This window comes from Adiantum capillus-veneris, chromosome 22, assembly GCF_014529385.1.
Source record: "Adiantum capillus-veneris isolate H3 chromosome 22, ASM1452938v2, whole genome shotgun sequence".
NCBI lineage: Eukaryota > Viridiplantae > Streptophyta > Polypodiopsida > Polypodiales > Pteridaceae > Adiantum > Adiantum capillus-veneris.
The window spans coordinates 111882982-111904116 of NC_140952.1; the positions used below are offsets into that span (position 1 = coordinate 111882982).

Below are 21135 nucleotides of genomic sequence, written 5' to 3' on the forward strand. Positions count from 1 at the left end.
TGATCCTGTCCTCAGGGCATGGCACTTCCCTTTACTCATGTGCCAGCTCTCGTTCACCGCATCACTCCAGGGGGGATTTGTTACCATATACATGTGGTAGTGATGTGTGTGAATACACTAGGACCGCCGGGGCAATTTTTTCCCTCTTTAGGAGGTTTTTTCCCCCGTGCATTGTATATACGCCCATCACTCTAGGGCTATCTATCTTTCCATTGCACACTAAGTAACATACTCTCTCTTGTGTGCCTTGAGCTTCCTTCGTCTTCTCCAAGCTATGTGTGTTTCTCTGCAACTCTAATTCCAACAATCTTGGTTTGATGGTTACCTCGTGCATTTCTGTACTCCAGCTCAGGCTGCTAGAGTTCGAAACATGTTTCTTCATTTCACTTTTAATTGTTGGTTTGAGGTGATTAATGTGGGAATCCGAGAAGATTCTCCAGAGTAGTAAGTAGAGTTAAAGCAAAAAATAAAAAAGCCTCGAAACATCTAAAATGCAAAAGTGAACGATAAGAGAGTAGAAATAGAAAGCCTCGCAAGAATGGGAAGTCAAGACTTTTTGACCTATTTTAAAAGAAGGGGCCTTGCTTGCATGCAATATGTGCTCTTTCTTCATTTCCCTTTCCCTTGCGTTTTCTTCTTCTATAGGCTTTTCCCTTTCCTTGGCCCTTTCTAAGTCAGCAATAGGATTTGACATACAACTTCCCTTCTTAAGTTTTTTTGTTTGTTGTTTGACGGGTAAAACTTTCATGAATTTGTCATTTAGGTACGCAACACACACACATGCTATATCATTAAAAATGGGATAGAAGTATGTAAAACAAAACCGTCTTCTAATCTTCATGTATCTCCATAAGTGTAGCCGAGAATGTTTTGATCTACACAAAAGCTTGTAAAGTAGAAATTCTACAAATATTACTCACCAAACGAATAGCCTTCTTATATTCTTCACTAAACATGTTGCTTCATTGCAAAAATTGACTTGTAATTCTTGTGATTAGAAGAGAGACGAAATTGTGCCCTAGCCATAAAAGAACAGTTTATCGAAAAATATTTTGACAAACAGAGTGGGCATGCCATAAAAATTTTGTGTGGGGTGTGTGTCTGTGTGTGTGTGTGTGTGTGCGTGTGTGTGTGTGTGTGAGAGAGAGAGAGAGAGAGAGAGAGAGAGAGATTCCATTATCGTCCTCCGGCTGTGGTGATGAGAATCAAAATGGAGAGTCCACATTGTGGCTGAGAGAGAGAGAGAGAGAGAGAGAGAGAGAGAGAGAGATTCCATTATCGTCCTCCGACTCTGGTGATGAGAATCAAAATGGAGAGTCCACATTGTGGTTGTGAGAGAGAGAGAGAGAGAGAGAGAGAGAGAGAGACCTACGTTTTCTAACTCAAAAGGAAAGGCCACTACAACCATTTCCAAACACATTCACTGTCATCTTTCATTGATACTCTTTTCTAAGGGAGCACTTGGCATTAACTGTTCTACATCAAAGCTTCCTTCATGATGATGCATTGTTGATAAATCTTACCAACACCTGACTTTGTAAATTCATGTTCATGATCCATCACAATTAAGGAACCTTCGTCCTTCACGTACCCTTTTGTTACTGGATTAAACGTGAAGAAGAAGAAAAAATGGTTCTAAGAGTGACCCGTTGACTTCATTAGTGGCACATACGCACGCGCTCGCTCGCATACACACGCGTGTATATATATGTGTGTGTGTATATATCCATACACACACACACACACACACACACACACACACACACACACACATGTATGTATATGTATATGTATATATATATATATATATGTATGTATGTATGTATGTATAATCCTTAGTCGCACTTAATTGGTTGAAAGAAGGGTACTTACATGATCTCGTGTGGGACCCCACTTGATGTCGAACTCCTTCGCTATCTCAGCCATGTACTTCGCTCTTACTGGCCAACTTGGAGTTTGATTGGACAAAAGCTCTATTATCTACATCAAAGCATGTACTTTAATAATGAAGCTAAACGACTCGAATGCATCCAGCCTGTTAGAGCACAAGCTCTATAAGATAAACGTTGTATGTTCAAACTCAATACACCGCTTGGCATTGTCTTCATTATGAAGGCAGAGCCATACATTCTGGCATGATCCAAGAAAATTCCACAAATCCACCACTTACTACTTTGTTTCCATCTAGAAAATAGTCTCACATAATATTTCTCAAAGGTAACCAGCCTCGGCCAGTAGGACAACAGTGAATGAAAGAAAGAAGGTGTAGGGAAAGTACACTGAGTGTCCTTTCCCGGCCGTCAAATGTCCAGGGAGAGGGGGGCCAGACAGCGACAGCGTATGAAGTGATTCCCTGCAATGACAGTGACCCCAACAAATTCCCTGCAGTGACAGCGACCCCTGGCAAATTCCAGCTTCTGACAGTCACGCATGGGATTCCATGTGCTGATGTGTCAATGCAGTACAGGCTGCTGCAGGCTTGCTTTCCAGGTGCTGATTTGGCAAGCATTGAAGCATGCAGGTCTAATATTACGAATTTTAATTGCCACTAAATGGATGCCCCAGATTGGCCACCCCCCTCCCCTGGACTTTGACAGATATAGGAAAGTCCGTTAAAGGCCCATGGAAGCAGAATAAGGTACAAGTGATGATAATATCTCTCATCATAAAGTATTGCAAAGAGGTCCTTACTGAAACCTGGCTAAAATGGAAAAGAGAAACCTCCTGGAAAACTCTAGGCTGCAATTTGCAAAAAGCAATAGTAGTCTCTCCTCTATCTAGTATGCCCATCTAGGGTTGCCTCAAGAGAAAGAGGCCATTAAGTCGCAATGCAGTACTCCATAGTCTCTTACAACTCAAATCTTCTGCAAATTCAAACGATGTCATCAGTTGAGCTTCAAATAGAACTGAAAGAGGAGGATACAATAGAGTGCTCGTTGCAAGTGATCATGTGGCAGCGGTACTGCAGGTTACCTCTGCAGATGTCAGCTGACAAGGCAGCGCTGATGGAAGATGGCCCTACAGTGGGTGAGAGTTGTATCAGTGCATGGTGCCGAGTTTGTGGCCAGTGCTCCGCCACGTGGTGGTCTTGCCATTAGTACTATGTACACGGCAGATTCTCTTTTGTTTGTTGTTTGTTTTCTAACGTGTGCTTTGCGAGGTGGTAAGTGCTGTTCGACCAAGTGATGGTCTTGCCCTTTGTGCCATGTGCATGGTAAATTGTCTTGTAATTGTTGTTTGTCTTCTACCTTGTGTGATTTGCAGGGTTACCATTTGTCTCATGTGAGATTAGGCACCATTGACAGGATATTTGTCACAAACAGGAGCGCATAGCAATATAGAATATACTTGGATAAATAGAACTTATCACTTAATACTAAAGCGAGAGGATATAGAGAGAAATAGATAGAGGAAGAGAGAGAGATAGAGTGAGAAGATCGACACGGTACTTGGGACCAGAAGATGGGCTGGTCCCCCCCCCCCCCCCCCCCCCCCCGTAATAGTATCTTTATTACTGAGCAGAAGTCTATACAAGCACTTGAACCGAACGTATTACCACATTCGTTCTAGAATAAGACTTGATGGTTCCTGGAAGCCTCGGATTCCTATTCCTAGGGCAAAACCCTATTCCAAAGAACTTATGTTCCTTATTCCAAATCCTCGAGAACCAAGGTTCTCGCCTCTGGATCTCACCTTCCAAACTCAGGGCATGGCATCCCTGCAACTCTTTTCTAACTCTGTTCCTAGAGTCCTCTTCTTGCAAAATAACTCTGCTTTCCCGGACATGAAGTCCTTCCCTTGGGAATTTCAACTTCCGGATCACATCTTGAGAGTCTACCACTCTCGGATCCGTGGATCTACTTCCCAAACTCGGGTACGAAACCCTTGGGCTGATCTGACTCTAGTTCCTCAGAGCGCTTTTATCCTGCAGAGGCTCATGCCTTCCTCTGCTCCTACTCCCTCACGAAGAGGAAGTACACCTGCAATCAAATACTCAAAGATCATAACATGAAAATCGTTACCTTCAAAGTCTCCACGCTCGAAACGCAACTCGGTTCTCGAAAAGCAAATCCTCGGAAGAGATCTCTACAGAGAAAATCCTCTATTCCAATCCTACACACAAAAGAGGTGTGTTCTCAGGTTCCTTCTCGTAAATCAGCCCCATCTACGACGTTTATGGGCTGAAAACAGAGAAAAACCAGCAACTTGTCGCAATGGAAACACGCTCCGTAGGCACTTCTTCGCGAGGGAACTCGCGCACTAGGTCTTGGCGACATCGGGTACACTTGGGGCAGCCATGGGCATCACCAACAAACGTCTTCTATGCGGTTGAAATTTGTTGCAGCATCTCCTCCTTGCGAAAACTGATCTTCCCTCTGGGAGAGGGTGTGTGATGCTTTTATAGCTCCTTGGCCACGGCAAAGATAGCAAAGCATTGGCTGCTCGCGTAGAGATCACGGCCGTCTTTTTTTTTTGTTTTTCTGCGTTGTTTTGCCAGAAAAAGAGAGAAAAATCGCTGGCTGGTTTAACTGCTTTATTTAATCATAGGCTGCCCCCTTATTAAGTGGGCGGCCGGTCACCTTTAAAAATGGTATGAATCTGTCCAAAAACTAAATAAAACCTTATAAGTTAAAACCAATGCTTTCACAGCACTTCCCAGGCGTCCCTGGATGCAATCACATGCACAGTTGCAATGCAGACATAGACTTCCTCGCGGGAAAGCATCTGCTTTCTCAAAAAGCAATCCCGCTTTCTCAGAAAGCATCTTTTTTTCCTCAAAGTCTCCTTTGAACCCATCTTCATTCAAGTGCTTGCTTTTTCCTTGTGCACAATTCTAACACAGTTCGGAATTTCCTCTCAACTATGGATATCCCCTTTCCGATGCACTCATCACCCACCTTGTGACGCATCAGGAATACCCATCACCTAGTCCTTTCCTACCGAACTTACGGTACAATCTCCTTCGCGATGCTCTATGTCACCCATCCTATGACGCATCAGAGATGTCCGTTCCCGGATGGTCGGATACTACTTCCCGATGCTCCCTGTCACCCATCCAATGTGACGCATCAGAAGTACCCGTTCCTAGTGGCCTTACAGATATTCTCCTTCTTAGTGCTCCTGTCATGTCACAAAGTGATGACGTGGCTACGGACAGCAGAAACCCTAATTTCTGCCAGAAACCCTAATTTCCGGAAATCGCGGAGGTGGAAAAAAAAAATTGAGCGACGCAAATCTCAGCTTTTTGCTATGATTTGGGAGAAAGAGAGAGAAAAAGAGAACTTGCTTTTTACTGACTCTCATTGAGAGAGAGAGAGAGAGAATCTGCTTTTGCTTTCAAGCTTTTGGGGCTCTGCTTTTGGGCACCCCTTGTAATCTTTAAATTAGTGGTGAGGGCCTCACTTCTCAGAGCATCTGGATGCAGAGTCTGAGAGTGAAACCCTAACCGCTCTCTTGTACTTTGATGATTGATTAATACAAAAAGAAATACCGAAAGGGGCGCCAGTCTTTGGGGCCAATATCTCTAGGCACGAAACTCCGCCGGGCCAGTGCAAATCTATTGTGATCTGTGAATTGTTTGAAGTGGTTAATTGGTGCTGTCGTGATTGATTCTTGACTTGGAGTGTCCAAGTCTGTTACAGTGGTATCAGAGCACGGCGGATTTCTCTTCTACGGGAAATCCGATCCCCAATTTTTTTTCCTACGGCACCTATGACTTCACGCAAGGATCAGTCGACTCCCTCTGCATCTGGAGATGCGGGCAGGGATCACAACGAAGATTCTGACAAAGAGTATGGCCCGCCTCGGCCTACTCAGGCCTAGCGGCGAGAGATGGAGCGTCACCAGTTGATCGACGATGCAATGAAGATGATGCTCAATTTTGCGAAGGACCCAAAATTTGCAAAATATATGAGCGAGACTTCTTTTCAGGAAGTGCATGAGCAGTGGCAGAAAACCACTACACCCACTCTCAAGAAACCTTCTGCTCACAAGAAATATTCATAGAAGAAATTACAAGAGGTGGTTGATGCACGGATTGCTCAGCTTTTTGACGCGCAAAAGAAAACCAAAAAGCACGGCAAAAAGCAAAAGAAAAGCACCGACTTCCCTGGATATTTGGGTTGTCAGTCTACTTTTGACAAGGCAAAGAAACAGAAGAAGCATGTTTGATTTGAAGGAGTACCCAGTTCTTCTTCTTCTTCTTCTTCTTCTTCTTCTTCTTCTTCTGATAGTTCTTCTAGCTCTTCAGATTCGAGCCAAGAAGACAGAAAAGGTAAAAAGCGAAGCAAGAAGCAACGCTTCGGAAAGGGAAAGAGAAAGATAAAGAAGGCTAAATCTCGCCCAGAGACTGACAGTTCTACTGAGGACTCGTCTACAGACAGCTCAGATTCCGATGACGGAAACTTTTATGCAAACAAGAAGAATTTTTACAAAGCCAACCAATATGACTTTCTCGAAGATAAAAGCAAGAAAGTCCGAGAGTTTAAGGAAGGTGGCTACTCGATCAAGTTTGATACTTTTTCAGGATACTCAGATGCTTCGAAGGCTTTGTCTTTTATACAGCAGTTTGACATCGCTTTTGCGGGAGGACGCTATTCAAAGCACTCCAAGATTCGGAGAGCTGCCTCTTACTTTAAGGGGAATGCTCGTACTTGGTGGTCCACGCTTCTTTTAAACAAGACTGCGCCAGTTAAATGGCTGAAATTTAAGAAGCTTTGTATTTCTTCTTGGTTGATGCAAGAATATGAACAAGATATACGAGCTGCTTGGAACCATCTTCGGATGACCAAGAAAGATACAATCAATGCTTATTGTGAAAGATTTTGGAGCTCTTTTCTACCCGCCTCTTCATTCAAGAAGATCTCGTTCAGAGAACAGATTGAGCGGTTCACCTTGGGTCTACCTACAGAGATCCGAGATCACTGCTTGGAATAGAAGTCAGCTTCTATTCAGGAGTTGATGAGTCATGCGAAGCGGGGCTTTGCCATTCACTCTGGAAGTCTGACCTACCCCACAGATGAGGCCATGACACAACGAGCCGAACAGACTTCTAGGAATGAAAGTAGAAAGAAAAAGAGCAACCCAGAGAAAAAGGATGCACACCCAAGCTTACTCCTGAGGAGCGAGCTCGCTTCATCAGAGAGGGGAAGTGCTTTGGATGCGGGGAACATGGACATATCTCCGCGAAGTGCCCTAAAAAGGCACATAAAGGATAGAATGATAAAGACGACGACAGGCCTGAGAGTTCGAGAGCAGCCGAGGAACGTGGCAGAAAAGGCAGATAGAAAAGCAGAACTGGTGCCACATGGCGTGGGACCTGCACCGAATCTAATGAATGAAAGTACAAACTTTGCCGCTTTTGGGGCAAAGTGAAGGATCAAGAAGCTCTTTTGGAGGAGCCAAGGCCAACTTCTTTTCACTTAGAATTGGCGGCTCAATTTGGAAATTATGCCCAATAGACTGACGCCACAGACGGAGGTAGTTCGACTGGCACCCGGATGGGATGTTGCCATTACACCGAGCATTGGCAAACTTCGTTTGCAATCACAGGGGTGTTCAGGGCACGCGAGTGACGTTCTACTCAAGATCCCTTGGTACCACAAGAACTACGCCGTGGTTGACTACCGGGCCGAGAAAGCGACTTTGATAAATGAAGGGCTTAGAGATTGTACTTGATGAACTTCAGTTTCTTACTCATTATTTTGGGAGAGAACTGGACGATGGATAAAGGTTGAATATGTTTTGATCTTATCAAAAGAAACACCAAGATTTTTCTCCACACTCATGCCGATTTCTTTTCAGAGAACCTGAAGATCAAACCATTGATCTGATACCTGGAAGCACGCCACTGAACCGGCCACCTTACCGTGTGAGCCGAGTACAGAATGAAAAGATTATGAACCAAGTGAAAGACCTCTTGGAAAAGGGTCTTGTCTAGCATAGTACTTCACTCTCCACTGTTGTTGGATTTGAAGAAAGACGGATCTTGGAGAATGTGCATCTATTATAGCGCTCTCAACAAAATCACCATCAAGAATAGATTTCTGATTCCTAGGATCGATGATATACTCGACAGGTTACATGGATCCTCGTGCTTTAGCAGGATTGACTTGAAGAGTGGATATCATCAGATCCGAATCGCGCCAAGAGACGTCCACAAGACAGCCTTTCGGACGACTTTTGGGTTATTTGAGTTTTTGGTGATGCCTTTTGGCTTAACCAATGCTCCTGCGACATTTAACCGGATGATGGACGGGATTTTTCGAGAGTACAGGCTATTTGTTGGCACTTTCTTTGATGATATCATTGTTTTCTCCAAGAATGAGGCAAAACACAGAGATCAATTGCTTCAGAGATACACTTCTTTTGGGATAGTTTGTCTCAGTAGAGCAGGAGTGCAAATGGATCCGGCCAAGATAGACACTACCCGTGATTGGCCCGATTTGAAGAATGTCCATGAAGTTGAAAGCTTCTTGGGACTGTGTTCGTACTACAGACGGTTCATTCGAAAGTTTGCAGAGGTTGCTTCCCCTTTTCATATCTTGATACAGAAAGGAGTCCCTTTCTTGTGGGGAGTTTGCGCTACTTCTTGCCACAGAAGCAGCTTTTGGAAAAGCAAATGCGGTGGGCGAACATCTTGTCACAGTTTCACTTCCAGATTGTCCATGTGCAGGGACAGAAGAATGTGGTGGCAGATGCTTTGTCTCGAAAGCCGTTGGTTCTGGCTATTTCCGTGATACATCATAGGAGCTTCGAGGATCTGGTCGATCATTATGCCACAGATACAGATTTTGCAAATATTTTCACACGGATACGGGATGGGGAGACAGTAGCTGGATACTCCCTTCGGGAAGGCTACTTGATGAGAAAGACTATGTTGTGCGTTACACAGCCGTTGAGGGAAAAGGTTATAACTGAATGCCACTGTCCACCTTTTACAGGTCACCACGGCATTGCTACCACCATGAAGGGGGTAGAGAGATACTTCTTTTGGCCGAGACTCAAAAAGGATGTGGAAGAGTTGTGCGCAGTATGCCAGAAGGTCAAGTTTGACAGGCATAAGGCGTAGGGATTGTTACAGCCTTTACCCATACCCACCCATCCCTGGGAAAGTATTGCAATGGATTTCATTTTTGATCTCTCGAGAACACAGAAAGATCACGATGATTTTCCGATTACATGGCACGTCTAAGACGATTGTCTCCAACAGAGACCCCAGATTTATGAGTTTGTTTTGGAAGGCAATTTGGGAGAACATTGGCACGCAGTTGCAGTTCTCGTCATCGTTCCACTTGCAGACTGACGGGCAATTTGAGATTGCCAATTCAGTGATTTTAGATTTATTGAAGTCTTGTATCTCGGATCAGAAGACTCAATGGAAAAAGCACTTACCTTTGGTGGAATTTGCCTACAATAACACGATACACTCTTCAACGGGGAAGACGCCATGTGAGATTGTCGAAAGTGCTGCGAAGGTTCCATCGTTCCTGAGCACGAAAGATCAGATATTTGAAGCGGATGAATATTCGCGAGATTTGGATACGGCTTTTGCCAAGGTTCGCGAGACTTTACAGAAGTCTCAAGAACGACAGAAAAAGGCAGCGGATCACCATCGTCACGACTTGAAACTGAAGGAGGATGATTGGGTGCTCTTACGCTTTGAGAAGGCATGCCTAAGAAAGAAAAAGGGAAAGGAGAGGCTTTTTTTCCAAAGCTTAGTATGCGATACTACGGACCTTTCCAGATTACTGAAAAGATAAATGATGTCTCCTTCCGATTGAAACTGCCAGATACTTGGAGGATTCACAATGCATTGCATGTGAGTCTCTTGAAACCTGTTAAGGGTGATGTGCCTGATGATGGGTAGCCTGATGAGCAACCCGCAGTGGAAGAAAACGAGGAGACCCTTGTTCCTGAACAGATTTTGGCACATACGGATACGAAGAAAGGTAAAGTCCGAAGGCGGTTCTTGGTTAAGTTCAAGAACTTTCCTGCATTTGATGCGAAGTGGATGGAGGAGGAGGACCTAGCAGATACTCCTCGGATTGTGAAACTTTACCTCGATGTTTTGGTTTAGCATAGTCTACTCCAAACGGAACCCAGAAATTCAGCTTGGCCGAAGATCTGTTGCAGTGGGATGCACAAGAGGGGAGTTACTCCGCTCCTTTGTCAACAAATGCCTTGATTTTGATACTAAAGTCACTGATGTCCCTTTGAGCTTCAGGGATACTGATAGCTGACAGTAGTCTGTTGGATGACTTTATGAAATGGAATTCCTGATAATGATACTGATTTGTTCTTGACTTCTTTTGAGTGCAGGAACTGATAGACGAAATGACTGCTGCATTTTGGTCTGATTGATCTCGAATAGACATGGTTGCAATAGGGGTTAGTCAATCAGACATCGATGAGGTCCCGATTGGACCTAGATGTGATTGCTAGCTACATTGCCGATAAATCATGCTCTAACATCCGAATGAATGTTGAATGTCATGTGATGTCCTGTGATGTCTGGTGATGTCCTGTGATGTCGTGTGATGTGACTGTCGATTTTGTACATGTGCTAGATGTGTGTTCCTAGTACGTAGGTACTAACACTCAGTGTCTGCTAAGACGATTTATGGCTTTTGTCGGTTTTGCAGGCGTAATCGCGGTCGATTACAATGCTTTCAAGAGGGGGGTATGTCACAAAGTGATGACGTGGCTACGGACAACAAAAACCCGAATTTGTGCCAGAAACCCTAAAATTCCTGCAAACCCTAATTTTTGCCAAAAACCCTAATTTCCGAAAATCGCGGAGGTTTTTTTCTTTTTTTTTTTTTGGAAATTTTGAGCGACGCAAATCTCAGCTTTTTGCTATAATTTGGGAGAAAGAGAGAGAAAAAGAGAACTTGCTTTTTACTGACTCTCATTGAGAGAGAGAGAGAGAGAGAATCTGCTTTTGCTTTCAAGCTTTTGGGGCTCTGCTTTTGGGCATCCCTTGTAATCTTTAAATTAGTGGTGAGGGCCTCACTTCTCAGAGCATCTGGACGCAAAGTCTAAGAGTGAAACCCTAACCGCTCTCTTGTACTTTGATGATTGATTAATACAAAAAGAAATACCGAAAGGGGCGCCAGTCTTTGGGGACAATATCTCTAGGCACGGAACTCCGCCGGGCCAGTGCAAATCTATTGTGATCTGTGAATTGTTTGAAGTGGTTATTTTGTGTTGTCGTGATTGATTCTTGACTTGGAGTGTCCAAGTCTGCTACACGTCATTACTTTGAATGACGCACTAGGAATACTTTGTACTCGGATGTCTCCAATGAGAAAAACCCTCACTTAAAATTCCAGTAATTCATTCAGAATTATTTTTCCTTGGTGTTCCAAGCGAGAAAACCCTCTCACTTATAAATCCAATAATTCATTTAGAATTAATTTTTTATGTCAGATAAAGCCAATTTAGCAACATCCCTCTCACTTATAAACAGTTGTCCTCAACTGTAGAGGTCCAACTGAGCTACCCGGGGAGAAACCGGAAAAATTCAAAATCTTGCTCAATGGTGAGTTGAGCTGGTCCTTTCTCAAAAGAGAACTTAAAAATTAAATTAATCATAAAATCAATAATTCAATACTTACCTTACCGGTTCATGTCCTTTCTCTAGTACCTCGAGGATATCCTTCACCAATCATCAAACTTACGAGCCATGTAAGAACTCGTCATTCGCGTCTTTCCAACAGATCGAATGTTTCCTCATCAGAGAATTTGTTAACTCACTTTCACCTTCTCAACCCCGAGAAGAATAATCCTCCTAGAAATCAATCTAGGTCTCTGTCCTTGCGCATAATCATGCGATGTTAGTCTTGAGGGTATTAAACCTCTTGTGTCCTCCCACATAGGGAATGCCCAAGTCATAGAGCATTAATCTCGATGTCTTTCTTTCACAAATAGAGGCTGCGATCACTTTAAAGAAGGTTCTTGTTGCAGGCTATCGCTCAACGTAGGCAAACAGTTCCAGTCCGAAGATTCCTTGTGTACGGCGACACTTCTTTCCAATCTTTTTCTCCTGCGAGTTATTACTACCAACAGTGTTTTTCCGACGCGCATTAGCGTCTCTCCCATTCTGTGAGATAAGTTCAAACTCGGTGCACTGAAAGGCGAACCCGCTTTAGATCTCAATGATGTTCTCCCATATGTGGTTAAGGTAATTCTTACCATTTTAAAACGGTTGGTGAATTATACTCTTACGAACATAATTGTTCGAATTTATTCTAGCAGCGTGTAAATGCTGCTTGACCTGCTCATGGAGAAACATATACCACAACCAAAAGTTGCTACTATAATGGTAAAAGCACATAACGTACTCAATGATCAACGACCATCAGAAAACCTCTTCTCTATAGAGAAACTCAAATTTCTTCTATCGAACACATCTCATAGAGATTCTCGTGTCGGATATCCTTGAACACAAAAAGGCGCTCAAGAGAGTATAACAAACTCCCGTCCAGTTCCTGAAAAGGAAGGTGGTTCATCTCTTTCCGTTCAATAGAAAAAAAAATCGACCAATAGATGACCCACCTTGGCATAGGTCTGCATCTTCGTGTGTTATCCATGTACCCAAAGGTGTACATAATTCTTAAGCTGTGTTAGAGTTTTGGTGAACCTAGGAAACTACCTTCCCTTCGTAAGATCCTTAGAGCGAAGACGCTCAACCTGACGATCCCTTGGCTCGATCTTAGAGCAAAATCCGATCATCAAATAAACTAAGATTTCAATCCTTGGATTCCTCGAGCACAGGCCGTAGTCATCACTTGTTCCTTCCCTCGTAAAGAGAGTGTTCATTAACTTGTGCAAAAAGCACTACATGTCTTCTCTGACCGGGTAGGGGGTGTTGGTTCATAAGGTACTCAAGCTTAGTGAAAGCTTTTCTTGGTTGAAATCTCGAAATGGTTCCTTTCTTTCTACTGTCCTACCCGCAATAGCAGGTAATTTGTTGGTGAACTACCGGATACAAGATCAATAGTTGACCTTCCGGATATTTGAGCAAACCAATCCATCGCATAAAGCAATGTTTCAACTCAATTCTACTCTCATAAACATTCGAGAGTGCTTGTTCCGGTTAGACACATACATATCTCGTGCATAAAAGCAATACGTACGCAGTTTATGAATTCCTCAAAGATTTAACTTTGATCAAAGACCGCCCTCTCACTGAAAGTTTGAGGGTCTTCGATTCAAAAACTTAGGAGTTAATTTGAATTACATTACTCCAAACTTTCTCCGGATAGCAACATATCCTTCGAGGAGAGAGAACAAAAATTTGATGTTTCTGTGTTCAATGGTTCCCATCCCACTGCAGGGATTAAAGTCTATGTACACTAAGGTATACACTTTCAGCTTGTATTGCTGCCTCCACATCTGCTGCAAAGTATCTTGAGGATGCGTCTACAAAATCTGGGTAAAAGTCCCTTCTTTATCTTTCCTTCCTCAAAGAGGATTAAGAGTGGAGCTATCTTGGCAAGAATGAACCACTACTTGCTTTGACTCACTCGTGATCCTATTGGGCAAACCGATCCCAATCTTCTTGGATGCCTTCCTCGAAGCGTAGAGAAAAAAAAATTTGTCGAAAAATTCAGCCTTGGATTGAATCCAAGTCTTGTTGTAAGTTCCTTGCAGAGCTTTGGTATACCACCAAGTACTTGCAATTCCCCTTGAGGTGTTTGGTTACATGCCTCACCTTTGACGCTTCTGAGAAATTGCGGTTTGCAAAGGCATCTTCAAACTGTCGAATGAAAGCGATAGCTTTCGAGACATCTTCCCTTCCGTCAAAAGTATCAAACTTGACTGGAGTATTCCTAGGTCTAGAGACCTTCATATCCTTCCCGATATGACGGAATTTCTTGGCTATGGTTCTAGCTTGATGTTCATGGATATCTTTTAGATTCTGAAGGATCTTGAGCGTTCCACTCCTTGGATTCTCTAGGTTCTTGAGCATCATGCTCTTGTCGCCTTCTCAGAGAATCCCAAGTCTTGTGTCGACTTCTTGCAGAGAGAAAAATTTTCCCAACTCTGCGAGCTTTTCCTGCAGGGCTTAGTGTTCCGCCTGCTTACTTCTCTCTTGGCTTGTCATGGCTTCTTCCCGTATCTTTCCAGAGTCGTCCTCCTTTATAGAGGAAGAGAGGAGACCATGTGTCACGTGACACATCCAACCCTTTGTGTCCGTGGACAAGCTACAACACGACAAGGGTTCAGTCAGTCCAGTCAGTCTAGATTTAGAAGTGATCGGGCACTTTTGTGAGTCTATTCGTAGACCGTGCATGCCCAGTCACTTAGTGTAGATGCATATCCTCTGGTTGCACACAACATGATCATAAGCATTCCCATCAGAATCCTTCAGGGAAATTTTCCATTGCATTTTACCTATTTTTGATATTTTTCACTTATTATTTTTAAGTGACTTTTGTTGGAAAGTAGGTAGGGCAAATTGAGTAAGTTTGTATATAAGCAAACCTAGACTAGCACTATTTGGCAAAAGAGGCAGCAGGAGCTTCACGCTCAACAGGCAACTTCTCAACAGAACCCATCAGAAGGCCTAGCGTTTTGCAAAGGACCTAGCGTTCTTCCCATCAAGATCAGCCAACGATTTGCTTTGCACATTCCGGCGATAGCAAGACCACAAGCCTAGCGTTTTGATCCCAAATCTTCACCACTAGAAGCTTCAGCACCTACCGTTTTTGGAGACCCAGCACCTAGCGTTTTTGACAGTTTTCAGCATTGAAGCACCTGCAAATCCAGCTCTAAAGAGTAGCAGATTCAGCCCGGAAAGACCAGCAGATTCAACCCCAAGAAGCCTCAGTTTTCAGCCTAAGACCTGCAGATTTTCAGCGACAAAGATCATCTCTGCCCCCATTGTGTTATATTTAATTTATTGCAAGTTCGTTGATTCAAAAAACTCTCTCCCCCCCTAACTCTACGCTTTCGCATCCTCGACTTTGATCAAAATGGGGTCTGCAATCTAATCGTATAGGCGTCAAGACAAAGTTTAGGGTGTCCACATTATAAATGGACCAAGGATATAAATCAAACATTAGAAGTCATCAAAATGATGGACATAACTAGTCTACAATATATGTAGGCCAAAGTAGAATCTATTGACAACACAATATCCAACAATTGTGCTTTATTTTTATGGTTGCCTTGTGGCAACCCCAAGATAAATGTGGCAAAATGGTGGTATCAAATTTGTCTTGATGTTTTTGCCTCTCGTGGGTGTTAAAATAATGCATGTATGTTAAAACAATTATTTCTTTCATTGTAATTCATTCATTCTACCTAAAAAAAAGTGAATAATTGGATTTGTCTTGTAGATGGACTTCAGCCTCATCAGGACACCACCACCACCCAAAATCACAAAATCAAACTCAAGAAAAAAGAATGAAGCTGAAGTTAGAAGTACCTGTGAGCCCACACCACGAAGGTTGTCGATGACAGAAGCAACAAAGGGGCTACCAAACTTTGCTTCAAACAATAACTTCATCTTCTCAAGCTCGACAAAGTCTTTGCACATGGACGCTGTAAAGAGTAAGCTGGCTACTGCCTCCCTCACTTCTTCAGGACACTCTTTGCTGTGCCAATGCATTAAAACATATCCGTATAATCTTTTTTCAACGTTAGATCATCCATGTGAGAGAACAATGTCATCTATTACCTTTCTTCTTGCTCGATCAATGGCAACTTGTCAATTACTTGCTCACAATAATCTTGTACCACAATAAAAGCTGCCAACCGGGCCTTTTCTCTCAGACACAAGATAACCTAAGGAAATATCACTTGACTTCACTAAGTTCCATAGTTTGAAGAACTATGAAACTAGCTCTCTCCATACCTCACATAATTTGGCAACTTGGAGTATTTTCATAGAAACAGAATGCCAACTCTACCATTAATGAAAGCTGCCTGTGGTGCTAAATTGCAGAAAAACCCTTCTACTCGGTATGTGAAGTGTCTTTATTTGCATAAAACTCCATGAAACACCCAAGTCTCTACTTTGAAGTTTGCAAACATACACCATACAAGAAGCGAAGGACGGTACATCAAAAGCGACAAAACAACACTCAACAGGTAACATCAGAAATGAGAGGCGTCTCAAGCATGCTGTTCATAGCTGCACAAATAAGAATTTATTGACAACAGATTGAATTGTAAAACCTGCTCGTCCACTCGATCTTCTTGGCCAGATTGCATGAGCTGCGCTGCTTCAGCTCGATGCTGTCCCCATGCACGTTCACTCTGCTTGCGTTGCATAACACAGCGGGCTATGGTTTGCCCAAGTAGGACTCTCCTGCACATGCAGCATTGATGAGTCATCATCTTGAAACACATACACAAATACCTTATATTTAGATATTCAGTTGAAGGATGTGCTAGGGAAGTGCTACTGCTAATGCCACTGTAAATATGAAGCTAAGAGTGTCAACTGGATGAGAAGGCCTACTTCGATGTAGAGGTGGGTAGGTGTGTGTGTGTGTGTTCGCATGGGCGTGCACGTGCCTGTACGCACATGTTGTTCATGTTGTTTTGGTGTGTGTGGTGGCGTGCCAAGGGGAGGGAACAAAGGGAAGGGGGATATGGCTGATTCTCCATTACTGCACAGAATGCTACGCCCCAGCGAGGTGTATGCATGAATGTAAGCACCTGTGTGTGGGTGTGTGAGAAGAGAGGTAGCTGACCATTTAGACGCGGAGAACCGACTGGATCTTCGTAAAGCGGAGCGAGCCCTCCTCCACATAACTGGAGGACCGTCAAAACCTGCATCAGCCCACGTAGTTCGATCTTGCTCACGGCAATTCAAGCGCTGCATGTCTTTTCAGACATTTCTTTCAGCCAATATTTTTGTGCGATTCCGGCATCGAACCTTGTCCCGGAAATGGAAGAAGCGTAATTTTCCAAACCGTCAATTATCACCGACTAATTTAGTCCCACGCATGGCGTAAATCCCATAACATTAGATTTTCGCGATTAAAAGTTCACATTTAGACGGAATGGCCCTTCCTCCAATCTCGTAGATATCCTCATCTGCCTCGATCTTGCAAGCTTGAGTAAAACTCCAATCGTAGGCAGGAATCGAACACACGACGTGCCCCATCGTAATGAGAACTTTGCACTAACCATTTCATCGAAGCTGTTATGATATCTGATCCAAGACCCTTTTTTTTTAACAAAACCGTTTCTAGCTCAATGGTTGCGGTTATCGGCCCCTGCTCTACCATTGCTTGCTCATCTTCTTGCTTGGCTTCGCGCCCCTATCTGCTCATTGCTCATCGACTTGCTACCACCATCATCGTCTTGCGCTCATGCTGTCCTTGTTGAGGAATCGCTCAAGATTCCTATTAATAGGAATTTCTTTAGATCGTTGGTACCTACTGGCTCTACTTTCACTTTTCATTACACAAAATCTTCCCAAGATGCTTTAGCATCTCCAATCCACTCACGATTTAAAACCATTCCTAATTTCAACTTTAATCGGTAGGATTTGACCTCACCACGTAGAGAGAATAAGCTAAGCGCAAGCTTAACCACTAGGCTACACACCTACGGTACCCTTTGGGGTGCCCTTAACCCCTAAACATACCACACACCCCACACAAACCACCCCCCTTTTCCCTTTCCTTTCCCTTTCTTTGCCTCTCACAACTAATTGCCTAGTGGCTCATCCTCTAGTTTATTCATTTATCACATAGATTCCTTATGATTCCCTTCCTTATCTCTGAAAGTTACCATATTACCCTTTACCTCATAAAAAGGCAGAGAAGGGAGGGCTCGAACCCGCGCAAGGGTAAGCACAGACTTTATGCACATCTATCTAACCACTCGCGTAGCGGGCCTCAACTGCACCGGCGGAGCAGATTGCATTAGAAAAAAAAAATGTGCTCGCAGCCTTTGCGCCTTGCTCCAAGTGATGACGCCCTCAACAGGAAGCTATTGAACCACTCTCTCTCTCTCTCTCTCTCTCTCTCTCTCTCTCTCTCTCTCTCTCTCTCTCTCTCTCTCTCTCGCACACGCGCACGTTGTGTTTGTGCGCATGCAGGACTGCGCAAGACTCCCATAATCTTTTGCGAGCCCTCCTTGTCTACAACACCCATTTGCCAGAGGATCTTCCCCTATTCTCTCTAATAAACCAATAAGCATGATTGGGTGCCCCCTACTCGTTCAACTCTGTACTTATTAGCTGGAATTTTCGTAGATTCCGATTTATCTACTCTCGGCAAGGGGCTCAGGAAGCAAAACAGCAGACACAACAAGGAAGCACGATCGAATTGGTAACCCGATCAGCAATAACACGGAGACGAAATATGAGCTAACCATCTCGCCACTCCGGCCTTGGTGCCTAACTGCCGAACAAATAATTATAAGATAAAAACCAATTTTTTGCTGTGTTTCCTCCTCGCGACGCGCATCCCCCTCCCTTTTCTTTATCTTATGCCTTCTGCGTGTCGGCCTCCTCTCCTCCTCCTTGCCTCGGATTTCCGACTCATGAGTGCAACACACCAACGCCATCGCTAATCGTATGAACTGAGAGAGAGAAAGAGAGAGAGAGAGAGAGACAATCCTCCTCTCTTTTTTTCTTTTTTTTTTTTGGAATGTGTACGACATACTTAATGGGTTCACTAAAAAAGAACGTTCTTTTGGCCACCTATAAACGCTTTAGTCCATGATTAATGTACTTTTTGGCCTGCTAAAGGGAAGACTATGTGGGGAGGGTGAATTTTTTTTTTTTGACTGAGTCTCAAATCATGATGAGTATTCCATTTGAAATTGTTGTTTAACTCAAAATAGTGATTTTTCTAATGTGAGTTTGAGTGTTTTCTCTTGGTTCACTATTAAGAAGCATGATAGCATATTATGCTAGCTTTTCTATTCTACTCTTGGGTCGAATTAATGATAAGAATGTCATTTTTGAGTGAGCGATTTCTAATGAGCATTTTTTGATCGATGGACGAACTTTAAAAAAAATATTAATTGGGAGCGAAACATTAGAGATAGTGAGAGATGTTTGTGTGTGTGTGTGTGTGTGTGTGTGTGTGTGTGAGTGAGAGAGAGAGAGAGAGTCATGCTATAAGCACATGGTATAACGAATAAAACATTATTATTACAAATCAAAATTTTTGACATATTCTACGCATTATATACCTCTACCTCTACGTCAATCTTTACTTCTATCTATCTACTCCTTTGTGTTTTGAACGTCTTTCGAAGTTAGTTGCCTCTTCTGAAGGCTCTGAGAGTACTCACAAGTAGTGTCATTTCAATTGGTGAAAAGATTCTTCCATTGATAAACCATGTGTTAAGACACCTTCGCAAAGACGCCGTTCTATGTACCCCATGCTCTCCCAAAGACTAAACACTGAGGTCACAAGAACCACCACATCGTCTATGTTTGAAGCCTTACCCAATCGAATCCATACCGTTTTGCCCATAAAAAACATTGTTTGTGCATGTTCTTAGCTTATTACTGCATGAAATGCAACCATCACTTTATCTCATCATGTTAAAAAATCACCGACATGTTGTCGATAGGAAGCGTTTTATGTCAAAAATTGCATAGAAGCACTAGGGGAAGTTTGAGGCCCATTTTTCTTTTTGTAAGAAATGCTAGAGAGACAAAGTGCTTTTCATTTTTAAAACTATAAGCAAAAAAATTCAAATCCCAAAATTTGAAGAAAACCTCCACTTTTTAACCATTGCCAGGGAATGATCCTTAGGTGGTGACTGACCCATTACATATTTAGACCTTCTTTTGCAAAGATTCGTCATCCATTCCATTTACACTTCAATAGTAAAGCAGCTAGACATGGGTTTAATGCTTAATAGAGTCTAGAGTCGAGGGGCACGCTAGATCTATCCTTGAGGAGCAAAGAGACTTGTGAGTGAGATACCAAAAGCATTTCATTCTTCAAATTTTCTCTATTCTTTGAAAGTACCGTTCTGTTTTTCTTTACTACTTTAATTTGCATTGTTTTGTTCATTTTTGTTTCAAGTTTCTTTTCAACACATAAGAGTAGGGTAAGTACAAACCAACGCCATCAAATTGTGCTAAAAAGATTAGGAAGCTAATCTTTGTCATGAAACTTTGTCATCTTGTAGTCTCTGCTATTTGGAAGCTATTCCAAAAATCTTTTTGAATTTGGATCACAAAAAGTTAAAAAATCCCAAATTTTGGTCAATATACTAGCTTTAGGTGATTTTCCACAAATTCCTTGATTTCGGTGTATTTTTTATTTCAATTTGACCCCAAACTTTGATTTCAGTAAATTGAAGTTAATATTGGTCAGATGGTTCCAATTTTGGTTCAATTTGTCTCTGGGGGACATGGATCACGATACATGTTTCACCATAGATTCTGCTGGAACTTTTTTGGTGAGTTTTGTAAGGCCCTTGAGCACCAAATTTTTTAGTTTAAAACAACTTTTAGGTCACTACCCTCAATTTTCCAAAATTTCATAGTTATGGTCTTTTTGCCCCAAAGTATGGTTTTCATCCCTTTTTGCCCTTATATCTTTTAGCACAATTTGATGGCATTGGTTTGTACCTACCTTACTCCTATGTGATGAAAAGAAACTTGAAACAAAAACGAACAAAACAATGCAAATTAAAGAACGCTACTTTCAAAGCATAGAGAAAATTTGAAGAATGAAATGATTTTGGTATCTTACTCACGACTCTCTTTGCCCCTCAAGGATAGATCTAGCGTGTCCCTCGACTCTAGAATCTAGACTCTATTAAGCATTAAATCCACATCTAATTGCTTTATTGTTATAGTGTAAATGGAATGGATTACGAATCTTTGCAACAGAAGGCTCTAACTATGTATTGGGTCAGTCACCACCTAAGGATCATTCCTTGGCACTAATGCCAATGTTAGCGGGTCACCGCCAAACGAACATCTACAGCAAATCTATCTAGTACTAACATACTAATGTCAATCCTCAGGGAAGTGACATAATGGGGCATGCAGACTCTTTGAGGTTATCATTCCTTAAAAAGTGAACCTAACAAGCAAACCCATCAACTCAAAAAGAAAATCATCACTCTCAAATCAAAAAATATGCCTATGTCCTATCTCTCTGCTCTATGTCATCACACCATTTCAACGAC

General features: G+C 42.7%; 1 protein-coding gene across 2 annotated transcripts; it reads right to left on the reverse strand.

Moving 5' to 3' along the window:
• Window positions 1-335: 335 nt before the first annotated feature.
• Window positions 336-16840, reverse strand: LOC147430025 (vacuolar protein sorting-associated protein IST1-like). Of its 2 annotated transcripts, none has more exons than XM_086495420.1 (5): window positions 16710-16840; window positions 16189-16321; window positions 15689-15795; window positions 15437-15605; window positions 336-1980 (listed from the first exon to the last, which is right to left on the reverse strand). In XM_086495420.1, the coding sequence occupies exons 1-5, from the start codon at window positions 16838-16840 to the stop codon at window positions 1846-1848; spliced, it is 675 nt and encodes a 224-aa protein (XP_086351546.1). In that variant the 3' UTR covers window positions 336-1845. The 2 variants fall into 2 exon arrangements, with proteins under 2 accessions (XP_086351546.1, XP_086351545.1); XM_086495419.1 differs by lacking the exon at window positions 16710-16840 and adding an exon at window positions 16475-16689.
• Between the last annotated feature and the right edge of the window lie 4295 nt (window positions 16841-21135).